Genomic DNA, 20,662 nt, shown 5'->3' with positions numbered 1-20,662 from the left:
GTTTTGGGTACAAAGCATAGAAAGATGTGGTCCCTCATTGTGGCAAGAAAGGAAAAAGTTGACCACTAGAGTTGCAGGAAGGAAGCTTTTCTGGTAGGTATTTTTCTTTTGACAATTATTTTAAGTTATATATTTACATTGCAGAAATGGCCTATATTGGAAAGGACTGAAAGCAGGTTTGAAGATCATAAATGACTATCAGGTAAGTATATTTGCTTTGAAAATATTCCACCATACCTTATTAATTTCAGAACCTTCAATTTTATGAAGAATGCCTTTTAATCTGAAAACTTTAACAATTTCTTTAGCCAAACTGAGCATGACATTAATCTCCTCCTTTGTTTTCATAGTGACAGCAATTTCTGGGTGATCATACTCTAAGTAGCCTGAAAAATAACAAAATATTTTCAAATGAAATAGGAAATTGCTTAAATATTTCATGTGGACAGTAAGCTAATATTTATTTTCTAAACCCATGGAGCACAACCCTTATCACAGGGAAATGTATCTCTCCCTAAAGAGACTTCTGCGATCAATCAAAATTTACCCATAATTGCAGAATTCTGCCTGACATTTTGGAGAAGGCAACGGCACCCCACTCCAGAACTCTTGCCTGAAAAATCCCATGGACAGAGGAGCCTGGTAGGCTGCAGTCCATGGGATTGTGAAGAGTCAGACATGACTGAACGACTTCACATTGACTTTTCACTTTCATGCATTGGAGAAGGAAATGGCAACCCACTCCAGTATTCTTGCCTAGAGAATCCCAGGGATGGGGAGCCTGGTGGGCTGCCCCATCTATGGGGTTGCACAGAGTTGGACATGACTGAAGCGACTTAGCAGCAGCAGCAGCCTGACGTTTACTTGTCGGCAGCCCATACTGTGTCTAAGCCCATGAAGAAGGACAGACAACCCTAGTCCTAGGATTAACAGTTATACTAATACACCCACACTAGACACTGAGAGGCTCTCCTGGGCTCTAGGTCTAAAGTTTATGACCCAATTTTTTATTCTGTTTGAATCAAGATTTCTGATGATGGCTTGTGTGCTTAAACATGGCTTCTGATCAAGTCCTCTCCTCATTCTGGGTCATTTCCACCCATCCTGCCTGGGCATCTAGATGATGCTTCCATCTATGCTCTTCTGCTAATGTGATGTGGATTCCTGGGTGCCCATGAGAGTTTCATCCACTTAGGAGTTTTTCTTGGTCATGACCTCTTGTCTGGCTTGACAACTATCTGCCATGCAAGATCTCTCACGATTGGGCTCATTGCAGGTTTGCTGTGTTCTTTTACTGTCCACCATCTGGTACCAAACTCTCTATTCTGAACATATAAACACTATGCCATAGAGATGTCTGTCTCACTCCCAGGATTTGTCTTGCACTAGGACCATGACCTGGCACAATTCAGAGAACACGCTGCTGTCATGTTTGAGCACTGAGCCTTCTAGCAGCCAAACCAGCAATTCCATGAGATTCTGTTCTAATTTTAATTCATTTAAAAGCCTAAATCCTCAGATGGCAACTCTGTGGCAAATGGAGAAAAAAAACAACTTCTTTCCTTGTGTTGCTCAGGATAGTATGTTTGGAAGAAAATAGAATTTATAGCATGATAAAGACATGTACAATCATGGCCTGCTAATGTGTTTTCTTTTTATTTATTTATTTATTTTACTTTACAATTCTGTATTGGTTTTGCCATACATTGACATGAATCCACCACGGGTGTACATGCATAACAAATGAAAAGGTCTTCATTGTCACATAAGGCATAAAAAACAAATGTGGAGGGGTAATATTACACTATTCTCATTCAGTCAAGGATATGATCATGTTGATTGTTGGAGATATTCACTTTATTATTGATAAGAAGTAGATCTCCTCAAAGATCAGTTTAGTTCTCAAAACCATTTCCTCTCTAAAGGAATGATGATAAACAGACGGTCATGCTAGATCTTTAAGGTGAGAGGTACCTACCTAGTTCTTTCATAGCATGTCCTGTGTTCTTCGTTACCCTCCTTAATAACATCTATGGAACAAAAGAAATGTTATTCCTATTGGAAAACAAACTGGTATAAAAAACCTTTACATTTGCAACTGATTAATTTTTTACATAAAGTAATAACTGTAAAGAAAAATATGATGGAAACTTTTCTGGAATTAGAATTGAATTTTGTGCATGTGTGCCAAGTCACTTCAATCATGTCCAACTCTTTGCAACGCTATGGACTGTAACCCGCCAGGCTCCTCTGTCCATGGGATTCTTCAGGCAAGAATACTGGAGTGGGTTGCCATGTCCTCCTCCAGGGGATCTTCCTGACTCTGGAATTGAACCCATGTCTCTTGTGTCTCCTGCATTAGCAGGCGGGTTCTCTATCACTAGTGCCACCTGAGAATTTTGTGCAATGAATTTTATTTTACTCCTGCAAGAGTGGTGGAGAGGATGAGAAGTGGCATTACTTAGGCTGATTTTGAGAAACCCAAAGGTAAGTCATATATTTTTTCTTAAAGTAACTTACTCTAGGATACTGTTGATTCTGAAAAATACAGGCATGTGAGGTATTTCCCATTCAGTTTTTGAGAACCTCTGAATTTAGGAAATACATGTGGTTTTCAACCTTAAATGAGATAGAAGTTTTAACCAAAATATGTGAGAGCAGAAATGAAGACTGAAACTGGCCACTATCTTAAATATTCAAGTTCTTTTGTATTTTCTACTGTGTATCCTCAGTATGAGTGAGTATAAAAGGTAACAAAATTCAGCAAAGTTGTTTTAAAGTTACAAGTGGTGAAGAGAGAAAAGATACAGTGATTTGTGTTCAACTACATATTAAGTGTTCAATGTTCTCAACTACAGAACTTTGGGCATATGACATATAGCATTAAAATGTTCTAAATTATCTTGATGACTGTCTAATTTCACTCAATGGCAAACTTATGGGCACACTTCAGTGTTAATCTGACTCAACTGAGAAAATGAAAAATAAGATATAGAGCTTAGGCCCTAGCATTCTGTTTGCTGTTTACTAGTTGTGTATGTGACTTTGGACATAATCATTAAATTGGCTTCATTTCTTGGCTTCATTTTTCTCATCTGTTGTTGGGGTCCTTTAATGGACTGGGACCTGGCAGTCTGGAGGCGACAAGAAAGTGAAAGAGAGAAAGAGGCTGATACTCCCTGGTTTACTCAGAAAGCCAATAAAGTCCCTGACACAGGACTTGTGCCTCTCACAAAGGCGCTGGGCGCCCTCTCGAGGTGGGGGTGAAGGCACAGGGTGCCTTTTTGAGAGAGTCTTAGAAGCCCAGGCAGGAGGGTGAGCAAGACAGGTCTCTGCACTCCAAGGAATCAGCTGAAGAGAGAGAGAGAGACATGGGGATCCAAGCTCTGATGGAGCAATGGTGTTTAAATGATTTTTTTGTGAGTATATATAGGCTGTAGTACAAGAAGTTTCTTTTGTCAATGATAAAGATCAGAAAACCAAATGTACAGTAACCGTTACCAAGGGAACAAAGGATGATGATGGCCACAAGGTCAGGAGACAATCCATATCTCAAGAAAGGGGATTGAGACTAAGCAGTTTTGTTGTAAAGAGAATGTTTACTAAAGGAGATTCAAGCCTGTCTCACATAATGACCCCAGTTCCTCGGAGCAGTGTGGTGTTCCACTTAAAAAGAAACAGAGGACTTGTGAGAAACCACACGTAGGAATCCTCCTGTTAAACATTCCCTGACAATCTGTAAAATGAGGGAATTAGATATGGTTTCCCTCTAAATAAGTTACTGGTACTTCTTTTGACTTGTCAGATCCCCATCCTTCATTTTTACTATTTACTGTGGAAAATCAAGCATATAGAGAAACAGAAGGAGCTTTGGAAATTATGAGGAGGGTCTGTCTGCTCAATCCTGCCATCACTTATCATCCACCAGTGTTTCCTATTTAATACATCTTAGCCCGATAGATCCTGGAACTTGCATTCAGAGAAGCTGATTTGTGCACATGGGTTTCATGATAGCTCCCAAAGGACCAAAATGTGTGCTCCAAGAGGTTCATAACTTGTTTTTTTGTTTTTTACTCATTCAAAGTATCAATTAGATGGTTTTTAATACATTCATGGTATTGTGCAATCATCCTCACAATCAATTTTAAAACATCTTCATCCTCCAAAAAGAAATTTCATAACCATTACAGTTCTTCCTCATCTACAACCACCCCCCACCCCCAGCCATAGGCAACCAGTAGTCTATTTTCTGTCTGTACAGATTTGCCTGTTCTGGACATTTCTTATATACTGAATCATACTATAAGTGCTTTGTGACTATCTTCTTTCAGTTAGCATGCTTTCAAAGTTCATTCATGCTATAGTATTGATACTTCATTCTTTTTATTGCTTAATAATATTAGTATTCCATTGTGCAATTACATCACATTTTATTTATCAGTTCATCAGCTGATAGACATGTGGGTTGTCTCAACTTTTTGGTTGGTATGAATAATGCTATTTACAATAGTCAAGACATGGAAGCAACCTAAATGTCCATTGACAGATGAATGGATAAAGATTACGTGGCACATATACACAATGGAAGTCGCTCAGTCGTGTCTGACTCTTTGCAACCCCATAGACTGTAGCCTATCAGGCTCCTCCATCCATGGGATTTTCCAGGCAAGGGTGCTGGAGTGGATTGCCATTTCCTTCTCCATAATAAGAAGAAAATACTCTCATTTGCAGAAACATAGATGGACCTAGAGGAGCCTCATAACTTGCTAATGTGTCACAGACACTTCAGTAAGGAGATATGAGTAATATAAATGTAGATTGGTTTCTGTTTTTGCAAAAATTTCTCAGCAAACCAGGAGTCAGAGATCACCTCTACATATGTAGAAAGAAGAAACGATAGGTGAGGGCAACTGAGGAGTGAGGGAAATAAACCATTTTCTTAGTATTTAAGGTTTTCCTCACCTGTTTAACCTGTTTAGAACTTGCAATCTTATCAATTATAGTCATTATATCTGCTTCACCTTGGATATATCCTTTTAGTATAGCATATCTAAAGGACAGCTGATGACTCATCCTTTTATCTAATATTTGCAGCAACCTTGGTGTTACAAGCTGAAAAAACAAGACTATATTTAATATAATTTGTACAAATTATGGTTGATTTTATGTTAGCTAGTTTAAAATAGGTAGTAGTAAGAAATGACATACTCTCTGGTAACCATAGCAACTTGTCAAGATTCTTAGTTATTTTATTCACAGAATCTCTGTAACTTCGTGGCTAGAGCTATTTCCCCATAACTAATAATATTAGATGCCTATGTGAAGTTAAGACTTTAGTTTTTACTTAGTTCCATTGTAGAGAACTGCATGATATTTTAAGTGGTTTTATTCTTGGAAAACAATGTGGTTAATCTTCTGGGCTTAGGTCACAAAATGACTGTCTGTGAAGTACTGCCACTTTTACCTACTAAACCTCCCACTGAACTTTTCACTAGATGATTCATAGTTCATCTGAGTTAGAGCTCACCACAACTATGGTCCTTATTTGACCCCACAATTAACTTCTCATTGTTTCTTTGCTGAGGTCTCCAGCTTATCTGTCACCACTGTACTGTCTGTCTCCTAACTTCAGCAGAACTGGCCGATCCCTATATTTTCCTGTCTTTGCTCCACAGTGCTCCACACTCATACAGAAAGTAATTACTTGTTATATTGCTATAGAAAGACACATTAGACAATTAAATGTCATTTTAGATGCTGTGATTTTATAATACTATGAGTTTATATAACACAAAATGTGTATTTTTCAGTTTCTTAATTTGTATGAATATATACTACTTGCATTGTCACTACAAACATACATGGTTTGCTTTGCTAATTCCTATCATTTATTTCAGGTCTTCATAAGAATAAATGTTACTTTGGGGTTTCCATGTGCTTTCTACTAAAAGGAAAGGCTGTGATGAGTATTTCTGTACTTTTATGTGCTAAATGAATTTCTACTATAATTTAGATATTTATAATATAATCTGTTATGAGACTTAACTTGTCAAAAGAATCTAAATATAAACATCAGCCCAGCATAAAGTGGAAACCACAAAACTAGTAAGCTGATTTTCATCCATATTTCATAAAGTAGTTAGGAGAAATTTGAAGCTGCTTGATTTAATAGTTCTTTACCTTCAAAATGCGTAGGATGCGAAGAAATCTAACAACTTTCATAATGATGGCTGTTTGTACCAAATCAAAAATATAATAATTAATGGAATTTGTCTCAATCAGCATTACATCTATGATGCCAACTAATGTAATTGTTAGCTCAAATAGATTCCAGGCATGGAAAAAATATTCCTTCCTCATTGCTGCTATCTGTTGATTTAAAAAGAAATTGTACTACCTTATTTGTTTTTGCTTTCACAACATTATTTTTCATAATAACTGAAACATGAATAGTTAAGTTTTTCTCTGATCTACCTTAAGACTCTACTTGTCTGAAATACTAGTAAGTGATCACATCAACTTGAGATTAAATGGTTAAAACATTGAAGCATCTATTCCAAGACAGAAAATATTCAAAATACCTACTCATTCATTCATTCTTTATTTATTTAAAAATATTTTATTGAAATCTTACTATAAATAAGCAGGTCAAGAAGCAACAGTTAGAATCAGGCATGGAATAATGGACTGGTTCAAAACTGGGAAAGGAATACATCAAGGCTCTATATTGTCACCCTGTTTATTTAACTTTTATGCAGAGTACATCATGCAAAATGCCAGGCTGGATGAATCACAAGTTGGAATCAAGATTGCTGGGAGAAACATAAACAGCCTCAGATATACAGATGATACCCACTCTAATAGCAGAAAGTGAAGAGGAACTGAAGAGCCTCTTGAAGAGGGTGAAAGAGGAGAGTGAAAGAGCAGGCTTAAAACTCAACATTCAAAAAACAAAGATCACAGCATCTGGTCTCATCATTTCATGGCAAATAGATGGGGGGAAAGTGGAAACAGTGTTAAGTATTATCTTCTTTGGCTCCAAAGAAGCCCAAGTCACTGTGGATGCTGACTGCAACCATGAAATTAAAAAATGTTGCTCCTTGCAAGAAAAGCTATAACAAGCCTAGACAGCATATTAAAAAGCAGAGACATTACTTTGCCAGCAAAGGTCCACATAGTCAAAGCTATGGTTTTTCCAGTAGTCATGTACAGATGTGAGAGTTGGACCATAAGAAGGCTGAGGGCCGAAGAAGTGATGTGTTCAAATTGTGCTGGAGAAGACTCTTGAGAGTCCCTTGAACAGCAAGGAGATCAAACCAGTTAATCCTTAAGGAAATCAACTCTGAGTGTTCACTGGAAGGACTGATGCTGAAGCTGAAACTCCAATACCTTGGCCACCTGATGCAAAGAGTCAACTCACTGGAAAATATTTTGATACTGGGAAAGACTGAGGGCAGGAGAAGGGGGTGACGGAGGATGAGACAGTTGCATAGCATCACCAACTCAATGTACATGAATTTGAGCAAACTCTAGGAAATAGTGAAGGACAGGGAAGCCTGGTGTACTGCAGGCCATGGGGTTGCAAAGAGTCAGACAGGACTTAGTGACTGAAGAACAATAACTGTAACTAAGAGAGTGGGAACAGTCAAAAATGATCGTGGATTCCAGCCTGGGAAATTAGATTTCCAGTGGAACTTTGAAGGAAGAATAGGTTTAGAGATGATAAATTTATTTTGAATAAATTATTTGAGGTGTTGTTTTGTTGTAGAGACCCAATCATCAGTTGTCTATATGATCTGAGGCTCTGAACAAAATCCAAGCAGGAGACCTAAGTTTGGGAGTCATGAGACTATGAATGGTAGTTGATGCCAGAGAAGTGACTGAGACAGCCTGGCCCATGAGGCTCTATCTTATAGTTTATGTCTGTGCCTTTTGTTTTATTTTCCATATCCTCCACGCAGATATACCATCTCTCCAGTCTTCATCCTGATCAACCCATCTCTAAGCTCCTGTCCTTAGGAATAGGGTTCCTTGTGTGTGTCACATTGTCACTTCTGAGTTTTCCTTTGTTCCTGTTGTCTATTCTGCTCCATACTCACATGTTCAGTCTCTACGTTTACTCCTATTCATTATTCAAAGTTCAACTCAAGCATCTCCTTTCCTTAATAGACTTGTTTCTCTGACTCTACTATTCTGTATAAGAAATTCCCGTGTTTCCCAATAGCACCCTGTGTATTTCTTTATCATAATACTTAATATACTAATTTGTAATTTTGATTAATTTGTCTTTTTTAGCAACCTGATCCTCCTACTCACTATAATTCAGAGAAAGTGAAAGAGATAGACATATTTATGCCAGGGAGAGCAAAAGCTTCATTGTAAATTAAGAAAATGTCATTAGTTCAGTTCAGTCACTCAGTTGTGTCCGACTCTGTGACCTCATGGACCACAGCACACCAGGCTTCCCTATCCATCACCAATTCCCAGAGTCTACTCAAACTCATGTCTATCAAGTCAGTGATGCCGTCAAACTATCTCATCCTCTGTTGTCCCCTTCTCCTGCTGCCTTCAATCTTTCCCAGCATTAGGGTCTTTTCCAATGAGTCAGTTTTTGCATCAGGTGGCCAAAGAAATTGTCATACTTGTTTGTAAACAGTCAAGTGGTAGAGGGTTTAATGGTATAGGGTCATTTCTCTCGAGTGTGCTCTCATTTGGCCAGGCTGAGGAAAGTCAATTTCTGAATCTAGGGAGCAGAAGATCAGATCCTGGTCTTGTGAGGTCCTGTGCAAGACACAATTTAGCTACTGTAAGTCTCATTTCCTTCTTGTTGCAACAGAGTATAGGTGAGTTCTTTTTTTAGGAGCTTGAAAGAACTGCTATAAATAGTAAGACTTTATCTAAGATACCAAGTATTCAGAAACATGAAGGAGTTATTTGGAGGTCAAAGAATACAGCCACTCGGGCTTCCCTGGAGGCTCAGATGGTAAAGAGTTTGCCTGCAATGCAGGAGGCACAGGAAAGGGGGCTTTGATCCCTGGACTGAGAAGATCCCCTGGAGAAGGGAATGGCAACCCACTCCAGTATTCTTGCTGGGAGAATTCCATAGACAGAGGAACCTGTGGGCTACAGTCCATGGGGTTGCAGAGTTGGACATGAGTGAGCTGCTAACACACACACACACACACACACACACACACACGAGAATACAGCCATAGGAGAGGAAGAGCTTGGTATAAAATAATAGCACAGGCTTCAAAGGAAGAGAGATCTATCAAATATAAAGTTGTTAAAGCTTCTGGCACTCCAATGCAGAAGAGTGATTATCCTTCCTCTGAGAAAGTTTTAAAAGATTCATTACTCTGATAGGCTGAGGAATCTTGGGGAAAAGTTTGAAAATATGAGAAAGAAAGTTTAAGGCAGAATTATATATAAGAAAGAACACAAACTTTGAGGGATTGGATCCCAACTCTCCTCTTCATTAGCTGTGTGACCTTAAACAAGTTACAAAACTTCTCAGAGACTCAGGTCCCTCATCTGTAAAACGCAAGACATAATATCCACATTAAACTGTAAACAAGGATTTGAAATGTTATAATTGCAGTGATACCTGGCACCTCAGTGATCGTTCATTATTGTCGTTGCTGATATAATGAATATTTTAAAAGGCATACTACAAAGGGGGAAGAACTGAACTAAATAGAAAAAAGGGCAAAGAAAATAAGTGAAGGCAAGTTTGTAAACTGGGCAGTGAAGATGAATCTTGAGTCAAACAGAAAGGAGAGGCAAACACAGGATTGAACAGTTGGGAGTGTCCTCTCAGCTATGAGGATTTAGGCCAGCCTTGATATTTTACAGAAGAAGAAACTGAAGCTGAAAAAAGTTTAGTGACTTGGTGAACAGCTAGGATTTTGTTGGAGAAAGCCAAAACCCAACTCAGGTCCGCATCTGGGCTCATTGTTCTTTCCACTATAGTGCATATTAAATGATTTTAGGGAACACTTTACTCTCATCCTCACCCTAGTACTAATGCTAACTCTAATTGCTTTATTTTTTCTTAACTCTGTGACATCTCTTATGGTTTTTCCAGCTAGTTGAAATTTATTACATACAATGATTTAATGTGAATCCATTCCACTCCTCCCCAGTAATCATAGCTTTAGTATTTTAATTTTCCAGTTATGATTTGAGATTCATCCATTTTGTCCAAATATCAAATTTAATTCCTCAATTTAAATCATCTGGATAAAAATATTTTATATACAGTTTGATCCATATGACACAATTTGTTGTTGTTGTTTAATCACTAAGTTGTGTCTGATTCTTTGTGACCCCATGGAGTGGACTGCCAGACTCCTCTGGCCATGGGATTTCCCAGGCACAAGAATACGGAAGTGGGTTGTTATTTTCCTCCCCAGGGAATCTTCCCAACACAAGGATTGAGCCCATGTCTCCCACATTGGCAGGTGGATTCTTTACGGCTGAGCCCTTGGGGAAGCCCCATAAAACACAATACTGTGGACATATATTTCCATCATTTAACAGCTATCTTTACACTAAATTAAAAAAATCAAACTATGAAACGTTTTTTAAGTATAAATGAATCTCTGTCAGTCTACTTATCTGTTTATTTATCTAGTATAAAAATAAATTTAAAACAAATCCAGGTGCTCACCACTTTGCTGAAGGACATTGGCAGTACCCTTGTAACTCACTCTGCACTTCTTTGACACACATTATTTGAACATTTACAAATACAAAATCAGTCCTTAAAGTATGAATATTTATTATTGTCACCGTAAAAATCACCTTTAAAAAATAAAGTTTGTTTGAGGAGTGAGGGAGAATTTTATACAATCCTATAGAAAACTGTCTGTGCAGCTAGGGTAAAAACTGAAGTTATGAAACCTCCCTGTTAGACATACCACACACACACACACAAGCACATTTAGCTTTACCTTAAGTAGTGCCTCCATGATATAAAATGCAAGAAACGAGTAGTTAGCATATACTAATTCTGTCTCATAGATATCGTTTAACACAGATATACAAGAAATTATAATGGGAAACATATTCATTAGTATAACAAGGTATCCGATGTACTCAAATTCATCAGTAAATACTATTTTATGGCATGCACGAAGAAAGCAATGTCTGCAAAAAAAAAGTTTAAAAAAGAGATAGTTTTATCTGATAAAATAATTACACTGAATTAATTTCATCATATACTCAGTCCTGATCTAATCATCAATAGCCACAAAGCCCAGCTTAATTCTGAGAAGTAGCCGTCACTACTACACTTGCTGGCATTCTACTTCAGATACTGGTCCTTTAATTTCCTCCTCTGTAAATATCCTCAGGCTAGTTTCCCCTCTTTCTCTCCTTCTTTCCTCACCTCTCATTCAGTTTTACTTATACTTTTAGTAGAAATACTTCAGATCATAAAACAGAGATAATTCAAACTAGAGGTATTAATAAAAAAAAATCTCTCCCACTTTCTAATCAATACACTTCTCAGAGATGGCTACTATTACCAGTTTTAATATTGTTCCAATATTTTTGTTTATATAATCATTATGAATGCAAAAAGAACTATATCATGTATATTGTTCTATAACCTGCTTAGCAATGGATCATGAGCATTTTTCCTTGTCAAGGCATATAATCTGGCACAAATCCTAATATGTGTGGGAGTGAAACAGGGTAGGTCCACATTTTATCAAAAACTTTAAATTAACATACATGCTTTGAAAAATTATTTTTATACTGAGTATGCTATAGAGTAGAATTGTGGGTGAAAGGACTTACTTTATGGAGTTTTAATTTTATTTTTAAATTATTCAAGTAGTATAATAATGCACTATTATTGCTGAAACTCAAACAAAATGATTAATCAATTATTGACTAAAGAGCAGGTGAGTGCTGATTACTTCGTTATTCTTAAAGTTAGACCCGTGTTATGCAGGACCTGAAATTTTTACAATCTTTATGATTTGGATCCCTATTTAATAAAAATGAGATAAATCATAAATGCATATATGATCCTGTCATCAAATTGCAAAAATCCTCCAGTCTCAGGCAGTGCCAGAGAGAGGGAGACCCATAGAATGTAAGCCTTGTTAACGTCAAAGTAACACTTCCCTCTCAGCTGTCTCTTCAGACTGTTTTTGTTTTCTTTTTTAAAAAGTTCAGTCCTATTGAAGTATAGCTGATATGTAAAATTGTAGATATTGAAACTGTCTATCCTAGTGGCTTAATATACATATACTTTGTGAAAGGATTCCTCCCATTTAGTTAATTGATACATCCATCACCTCATATGATGTGTGACTATTTTGAGGTATGACTAAATTCTTTTCTCAGTTATAGTCACCATGTCTTACATTACATCTTCAGATCTTATTCACCTTATAGCTGAAAGTTTGTAACCTTTTACTAATCTCAATTTCCCTAAACTCTCAGCTCTGGTAGCCTCTTTTTCTACTCTCTGTTTCTATTAGTTGACTTTAAAAAATCTATTATTTCATTTCATTTTACTTATTTTTAGAGTCAACATAAAAGTGATACCATGCAGGATTTGTCTTTTTTGGTATAACTTATATTTAGCATAGAACTGTCACAATCCAACCGTATTGTCACAAGTGACAAAAATTCCTTCTTTCTCCACTGTATTTTCTTTATCCATTCATCCGTTGGTGGATAGTTTATTTTTATATTTTAACTATTATGAATAATGTTACTATAAAATATGATTGCAGATTTCTTTCTGATATGTTGTTTTTATTTCTTTTAGATATATACCCAGAAATGGGACTGCTAGATCATATAATAGCTTCATTTTTAATTATTTGAGGAAGCTCCATACTGTTTTCCACAGTGGCTGTACCAGTTTACATTCCCACCAACGGTGTATCATGGTTCCCTCTTTTTCATGTTCTTGCCAATACTTCTTTTTTTTTTTATGATAGGCATTCTAACAGGTATGAGATGATATTTCATTGTGATTTGGATTTGTACTTCCCTGGTGATTAGTGACATTAAGCACCTTTTCATGTTTGCATTGATGTTTTATATGTCCTCTTTGATAAAATGTCTATTCAGTTCCTCTGACCATTTTTAATTGGATTGCTTGTTTTTTGCTAGTCAATGTATGAATTCCTTATATATTTTGGATACTAAACCTTATCAGGTATGTTGTTGTTCAGTTGCTAAGTCATGTCAGACTCTTTGAGACCCCATGGACTGCAGCAAGCCAGACCTCTCTTTCCCTTACCATCTCCCAGAGTTCACCCAAGTTCATGTCCATTGAATCAGTGATGCCATTCAACCATCTCATCCTCTACCACCCTTTTCTTCTTTTGCCTTCAGTCTTTCCCAGCATCAGGGTCTTTTCCAATGCGTTGGCTCTTTGTATCAGGTGGCCAAAGTATTGGAGCTTCAGCCTCAGCATCAGTCCTTCCAATTAATATTCAGGGTTGAGTCCCCTTAAGATTGACGAGTTTGTTCTCCTTGCTCTCTAAGGGACTCTTGAGTCTTCTCCAGCACCACAATTTGAATGCATCAGTTCTTTGGTGTTCAGCCTTCTTTATGGTTCAACTCTTACATCTGTGCATGATAACTGGAGAAACCATAGCTTTGACAATACAGACCTTTGTCAGCAAAGAGATGTCTTTGCTTTTTTTGTTTAAATTTTATTTATTTTCTTTTGGCTGCTCTGGGTCTTTGTTGCTGCAGGCAGGCTTTCTCCAATTGTGGTGAGCGGTGGCTACTCTTTGTTGCAGTGCTTGGGCTTCTCATTGCAGTGGCTTCTCTTGTTGCAGAACATGGGCTCTATCTAGGGCTTGCAGGCTCAGTAGTTGTGGCTCATAGGCTTAGTTGTCCTGCAGCATGTGGAGTCTTCCTACAACAGGGACTGAACCCGTGTCCCCTGCATTGGCAGGTGGAATTCTTAACCACTGGACCACCAGGGAAGTCTTGTCTTTGCTTTTTAATATGTTATCTGGTTTGTCATAACCTTCTTTCCAAGAATCAAGATTCTTCTTCCAAACAAGAATCACCTCAGGAATAAAATTGCACCAGCTCCAAATGTCCTCAGCAGAATGTTGAAAACTGAATTATGGCTAAGAACTCTGTGCCAATAAATTTCTTCCCAATCTGGCCTTATGTTGCAGCCCTCTGGTCCAGTATCCTCAAGATCCATTCCCTTATTTGTTCTATTAGTATTTACTGATATCAGTCAAGTCCTGTAATTCTTTCAGTTGATAAGTTGTACTCTTCAATGCCAAAGAATGCTCAAACTACCACACAATTGCACTCATCTCACACACTAGTAAAGTAATGCTCAAAATTCTCCAAGCCAGGCTTCAGCAATATGTGAACCGTGAACTTCCTGATGTTCAAGCTGGTTTTAGAAAAGGCAGAGGAACCAGAGATCAAATTGCCAACATCCGCTGGATCATGAAAAAAGCAAGAGAGTTGCAGAAAAACATCTATTTCTGCTTTATTGACTATGCCAAAGCCTTTGACTGTGTGGATCACAAAAACTGTGGAAAATTCTGAAAGAGATGGGAATACCAGACCACCTGACCTGCCTCTTGAGAAACCTGTATGCAGGTCAGGAAGCAATACTTAGAACTGGACATGGAACAATAGACTGGTTCCAAGTAGGAAAAGGAGTATGTCAAGGCTGTATACTGTCACCCTGCTTATTTAACTTCTATGCAGAGTACATCACGAGAAACGCTGGGTTAGAAGAAGCACAAGCTGGAATCAAGATTGCCGGGAGAAATATCAATAACCTCAGATATGCAGATGACACCACCCTTATGGCAGAAAGTGAAGAGGAATGAAAAAGCCTCTTGATGACAGTGAAAGAGGAGAGTGAAAAAGTTGGCTTAAAGCTCAACTTTCAGAAAATGAAGATCATGGCATCTGGTCCCATCACTTCATGGCAAATAGATGGGGAAACAGTGTCAGACTTTAATTTTTTGGGCTCCAAAATCACTGCAGATGGTGACTGCAGCCATGAAATTAAGAGATGCTTACTCCTTGGAAGAAAAGTTATGACCAACCTAGATAGCATATTCAAAAGCAGAGACATTACTTTGCCAACTAAGGTCCATCTAGTCAAGGCTATGGCTTTTCCTGTGGTCATGTATGGATGTGAGAGTTGGACTGTGAAGAAAGCTGAGCACCGAAGAATTGATGCTTTTGAACTGTGGTGATGGAGAAGACTCTTGAGAGTCCCTTGGACTACAAGGAGATCCAACCAGTCCATTCTGAAGGAGATCAGCCCTGGGATTTCTTTGGAAGGAATGATGCTAAAGCTGAAGCTCCAGTACTTTGGCCACCTCATGTGAAGAGTTGACTCATTGGAAAAGACTCTGATGCTGGGAGGGATTGGGGGCAGGAGGAAAAGGGGACGGCCAAGGATGAGATGGCTGGATGGCATCACTGACTCGATGGACGTGAGTTTGAGTGAACTCCGGGAGATGGTGATGGACAGGGAGGCCTGGCATGCTGGGATTCATGGGGTCGCAAAGAGTCAGACATGACTGAGCGACCCAACTGAACAGAACTGAACTGACTCTTCCTGAAGCAGCCACTACATTTTCCCCTCCAGCTATGTTGAGACTTGACCTGGGTAATTACCATGGAAGCAATGAAAGATGGTAGAAACTAAGAATAAGCTTTATTTCATGATGTCTTTGCAGCACTTCAAGGTGATACAAGGTTATTGTTCTCCAGCAGAAGAGAGGTGGCTACTTCTGTCAAGCCAGGCTGTTCACGAGAATGCGGAAGTTCAAGATTCTCAGGTTTGCCCACCCAAGTGTCACCGCTTCAGATCTCATAGTCCTGATCTTTTCCTGTCAGAGGCCCAGCACTGATACAGAGGCCCTGCGTTTATTGTCATTGAACAGCTCTACCTTCATCCCTCCAATTAGATATATCAGGTGGCTCAGTGGTAAAGAATCTGCCTGCCAATGCAGGAGATGTTGGTTCCATCCCTGGGTCAGAAAGATCCCTTGGAGCAGGAAATGGCAACCTGCTGCAGTATTCTTGCCTGGGAAATTCAGTGGAGAGAGGAGCCTGGTGGACTACATGGGATCCCAAAGAATCGGGCACAACTGAGTGACTAAGCACACAAACGTATTATCTTTTAATTCTGAAAACTTAAGCTGAATTTTTAATTTTAGGAATTATATGCATTTTCCATTTTTCTGTTCATTTTCTTTTGGTGATTGACCTTGCTCATGTTTGTGGTTCCATCACTTGCTAATTTCAACATTTCAGTAATACTTATAGTCCATATTGAATAATTTTAATAACTGAAATCTTAGGGATATAAATCTGCTGCTGTTATTTCTGCTGATTCACTTTCATGATTATTTCTTTTCTAGTGTGCTTGTTCATTTTTGATAGTGACTTCATCCATTGGCTAAAGAATCAATTTTTAATCGAACACTATTTAGCACTTACCAGTAAATGCTAATATTTAAGTGCTTAGCTATCATTATTCTCTGGACTAAGTGCTTCTACACACACAATTTATGTAATCTTTACAACAATCCTGTAAGGTAGGAAAAGGAGAACTCAACTAGCTTATACTAGTTACTCTGTCAAATGCTTTAACTATATCAGTTAGCTTTCAGAATATGACATAGATATTACTTCCCATTTTTCAAGTGAAAAGACAGACCTGTAAAGCTCCTTCAGCTAATAAATGATTTAATAAAGACTCGGATTCTAAATTAAGCCACCTGACTCCAGAATCTGTATGACCTACTGTGAGATGAATGATACTTAAGAGACAGCCTAAAAGGTAGATTGACTATAAATCCTAGTTTTTCGAATCTCCATTTCTTTGTCACATCATCAGAAATAATTACTCAGATAGTTGCACCTTAAGTCACTATTGAAGACTTTAAAAGAATCATTGTGTATTTATTGATACTTCTCTTGAAAAGAGGAAAACCTCTTGAATCTAAGTAAAGAAAAGACATCCCAATTGGAAAGGAAGAAGTAAAATTATTTCTCAATGACAGGATCTTAAATATAGAAAATGCTAGAGAATTCACAAAAAATAACTAAAACTATTAAATGAATTCAGCAAAGCTTCAAGATACAAGATCAATATACAGAAATGATTTGTATTTCTATACACGAGAAATGGACAGTACAAAAAATGAAATAAGGAACAAAATTTTATTTAAAATAGTATAAAAATACATAAGATTAAATTTTACTAAAGACATGTACACTGAAAATTATAAGACATTTCTAACAGGAATTAAGATCTAAATAAATGAAAAGCCATTCTATTTCATAAATCAGAAAGTTTAATATTTTAAGATGACAATTTACAAGTTAGCAGCAATCCTTATGAAAATCCAAATGAAACTTTTTATGTGCATAACCAGACAAGCTAATCCTAAAATTCATATGGAATTGCAAGGAATCCTGAATAGCTATACCCATCTTGAAAAGGAAAAGTAAGGTAGATGGACTCACATTTCCTGATTTCACAATTATCTAGCAACTGTGGAAAACAGTTTGGTGTTTCTTCAATAAATTAATTTTTTTTTTTTTTCTCCAGGGAAGAATACTGGGGTGGGTAGCCATTCCCTTCTCCAGGGAATCTTCTCAACCCTGGGATCAAACACAGGTCTCCTGCATTTCAGGCAGCTTCTTTACCATCTGAGCCACCTGGGAAGCCTGCTTTTATTTTGTAAAATAGAATGGACAGACTATACTAACTCACTTTCTTTAATGGTCATAGACTCGTTTAAGATTTTTTTTCCACAAGTTTTTATTTTCTTAAGAAATTATTCATCAGTTTTCAAATGGCTGGTATAAAGTTGTGATATTTCCTTATGAATTTTAGTATCTGTACACTAGTTGTAAGTATGATTGTTTCATCCCTAATATTTATTTCTCCTTTTTCTCAATCAACCTAACTAAAGACTTGTCTAATTAATCTTTGCAGGTTTTATTTTGTTTAAGCATTCAGATTTCATTTCATTACTTTTTCCTATTATTTCGTTATACTTGTAATGGGTTTTTTTTTTTGTAATATTTTTTTCATTGACTTTCTATATTTTTTTGTTTTCTAGTAGATGTATTTGGGAGATGAGGTTCTATTAGTTGAATCATTTTCCACAAGTACTGAAATGTGGTACTTTTTCATTTCAGTTTTAAATATGACTGATAATTAGATTTTGTTTAAAAAATACAGGAAGCATTTTGGCATTTTTATTTTATAGTGAAAATAAAATAAATTTCTTCATTAAAAAAAACAATAAATTAATTAAATAATTTTTATTTTCATATAATCCACCAATTTTGCTTCTAGGTGCATACCCAAAAGATGGAAAGCAAGAATTCAAATATCTGTATATAGGACCATAGGAGCACTGTTTACAATAAATGTCCAGAGGAGTACAGTTTACAATAGTCAAAGGGTGAAAATAACTCAACTATCCATCAACCAATGAATGGATAAAGAAAATATAGCACATCCATACAGTGGACTATTATTATTCAGCCATAAGAAGAAATAAAGTATTGTTATTGCTGTGAAGTAGATGAACCTTATGCTACTGATGCTACAATATGGAAGAAACCTTATGCTGAGTGAAAGAATCCAGAAACCAAAGGTGTGATGTTGTTTAATTATATCTATATGAAACAGTTGAATAGGTAAATTCATAGAGACAGAAAGCAGACTAGTGCTCTCCAGCAGTTGGGGAGAAGAGTGAATGGGGAGTGTCTGCTTAATGGGTACTGGGTTCACATTTGGGGCAATTGAAATGCTATGAAATTTGATAGAGGAAATGGTTGTCTAATTTTGCAGATGTCCTAAATAACACTGAATGGTACACTTTAAAATGGTTAATGTTTAATCTTGTATGAAATTTACATCTATAATAAAAGTTATTACACTGTATCTTTTTTCTTTAGGTAACTTTTGTATATATATATACATATATAACTTAGTTGTAAACTACCTCAAAATATTTTACAAAGTATCTAGGATATAAATTTTAAAAAATAAATAGAAATGGCAAATGAATATAATAGCATGTCTAGTAAGGTTTAAAAGCACTGACCTTGATGGGATCCCTTTTTCCTTTTTCGTATTATACACCCAATTGAGCAATACTTTTCTTGTAAAGACAAAAATTTTTTTGCTTTCAGAATAATTCTTTATTGTCTCAGCATTCATACACCTTAAAAAAGGAAGAAGAAATCTTTAAACATGCTTTAAAATTTTTGAGATAAGTTTAATGCAGAATTATCAGAAGGCAGGAAAACTATTTTGTTCCATGTTGACAGGAAGTGAGACACTTTCATAGGCATAGATCCAAGTCACAAAGATGTTGATAAAGGTGGATTATATAATTGTGAAGTTAGGTTGTGGAGCTTTAATTAATTAGAGAGTATAAAAATTCACTTATTAATTAGAGAGTATAAAAATGGTTCAATATTAATCAGAGAGTATAAAAATGGTTCAATATTAATCAGAGTATAAAAAATCATTCAATAAAAATTGGTTTATTAATCAGAGAGTATAAAAAAAAGGTTCCATAAAAAATTGGTTTATTAATCAGAGTATAAAAAAGTGGTTCAAAATAGAGAAGTCATGTTTCAGGAAGAGAAAGCACATCATGATTAAAATACTTGGGATTCAAATATATGTGGGTTTTCATGTTGGATCCTCCATTATCTGGGTGGCAATGAATTAAATACCTCACTAAATTGTTTGATCTGTAGAATGGAGGTAAGACTACTAATGACAGCCTGGGAAAATTAAATGAGAACGTCTATAGGAGGCATCCGGCCCACCTCACATATCTCCCCATCTCTTTTCCTTCTCTTTCTGGGCAAGTAATCAGGGAATTTATGGGGGAAATACAAGTGGTGAACTAAGAGAGTAAAAACGGTTACTTGGAAGACGTGGTGCTCACAAACCCATCAAAGACATTTGTCCCCAAGTTGCCTGTAGGTTTTTTCTTTTCTTTTCTTTCTTTTTTTTTTTTTGAGACAGCTCAGATCTGTGTGCTACGTGTAGGTCTTACTCTTCATCAGAAGGAGGTTAGGGCTCCATCCCAGGGTGTGAGGCCCTACCTTAAAATGCAGCTTAATAGAAGGGCATTGATGACTTAAGTTCAAAGGAAGGTCTTGTTCTTCCTATAGCTTATAATGTTCTCACCCTAAAAAGTGGGCGATTTCTCTGTTATGGAGATACTGACATAATTAAAAAGAAGGAATTTAATCTTTTATGTGATTAATATAACAATGTGGTAATGGGATGGAAAATCATGAATGTATATATGACTTGATGCAGTTCTGATTGTTAAAATATTTGATTGAGCAACTATTATGCTTGATAAATGCATGGGGCAAACCATTAAAAAAAATTGCTGGACTCTGTTTGCAGGACTTCTGAAGACTAGTGGAGTAAAATATGCCAACAACAGCTGCAGTTAAGTGTAGTAAGTGTTCTGCACAGGTGATAAATAAAGGGGCACTCTGGATCCACACAGGGGCTGTCTAATATAGTCCTGGGAAACCAGGAAACCCAAATTAATGTCTAAGTTAAGATCTGATCATTTTACGAGTTCCTGTGAATCCTAAAATTCTGTGATATCAGTACATGTGATAT

The 20,662-nt window shown here is 36.8% G+C and overlaps 1 protein-coding gene across 1 annotated transcript in view; it reads right to left on the bottom strand.

The window, feature by feature from the left end:
- Positions 1–20,662, bottom strand: part of SLC9C1 (solute carrier family 9 member C1) — a 108,621-nt gene that overhangs the window by 26,731 nt on the left and 61,228 nt on the right. The window contains exons 13-18 of the mRNA XM_040265653.1: positions 19,107–19,226; positions 10,956–11,151; positions 6,181–6,369; positions 4,963–5,112; positions 1,979–2,030; positions 238–386 (exon numbers count right to left, since the gene is read on the bottom strand). Of these exons, the coding sequence (XP_040121587.1) occupies positions 238–386; positions 1,979–2,030; positions 4,963–5,112; positions 6,181–6,369; positions 10,956–11,151; positions 19,107–19,226 (856 nt within the window). The remainder of the gene's footprint in view (positions 1–237; positions 387–1,978; positions 2,031–4,962; positions 5,113–6,180; positions 6,370–10,955; positions 11,152–19,106; positions 19,227–20,662) is intronic.

This window comes from Oryx dammah, unplaced genomic scaffold (genome assembly GCF_014754425.2).
Source record: "Oryx dammah isolate SB20612 unplaced genomic scaffold, SCBI_Odam_1.1 HiC_scaffold_2, whole genome shotgun sequence".
NCBI classification, from domain to species: Eukaryota; Metazoa; Chordata; class Mammalia; order Artiodactyla; family Bovidae; genus Oryx; species Oryx dammah.
The sequence above is the reverse complement of the archived record's forward strand: the minus strand, read 5'-3'. Positions and strand labels throughout refer to the sequence as shown.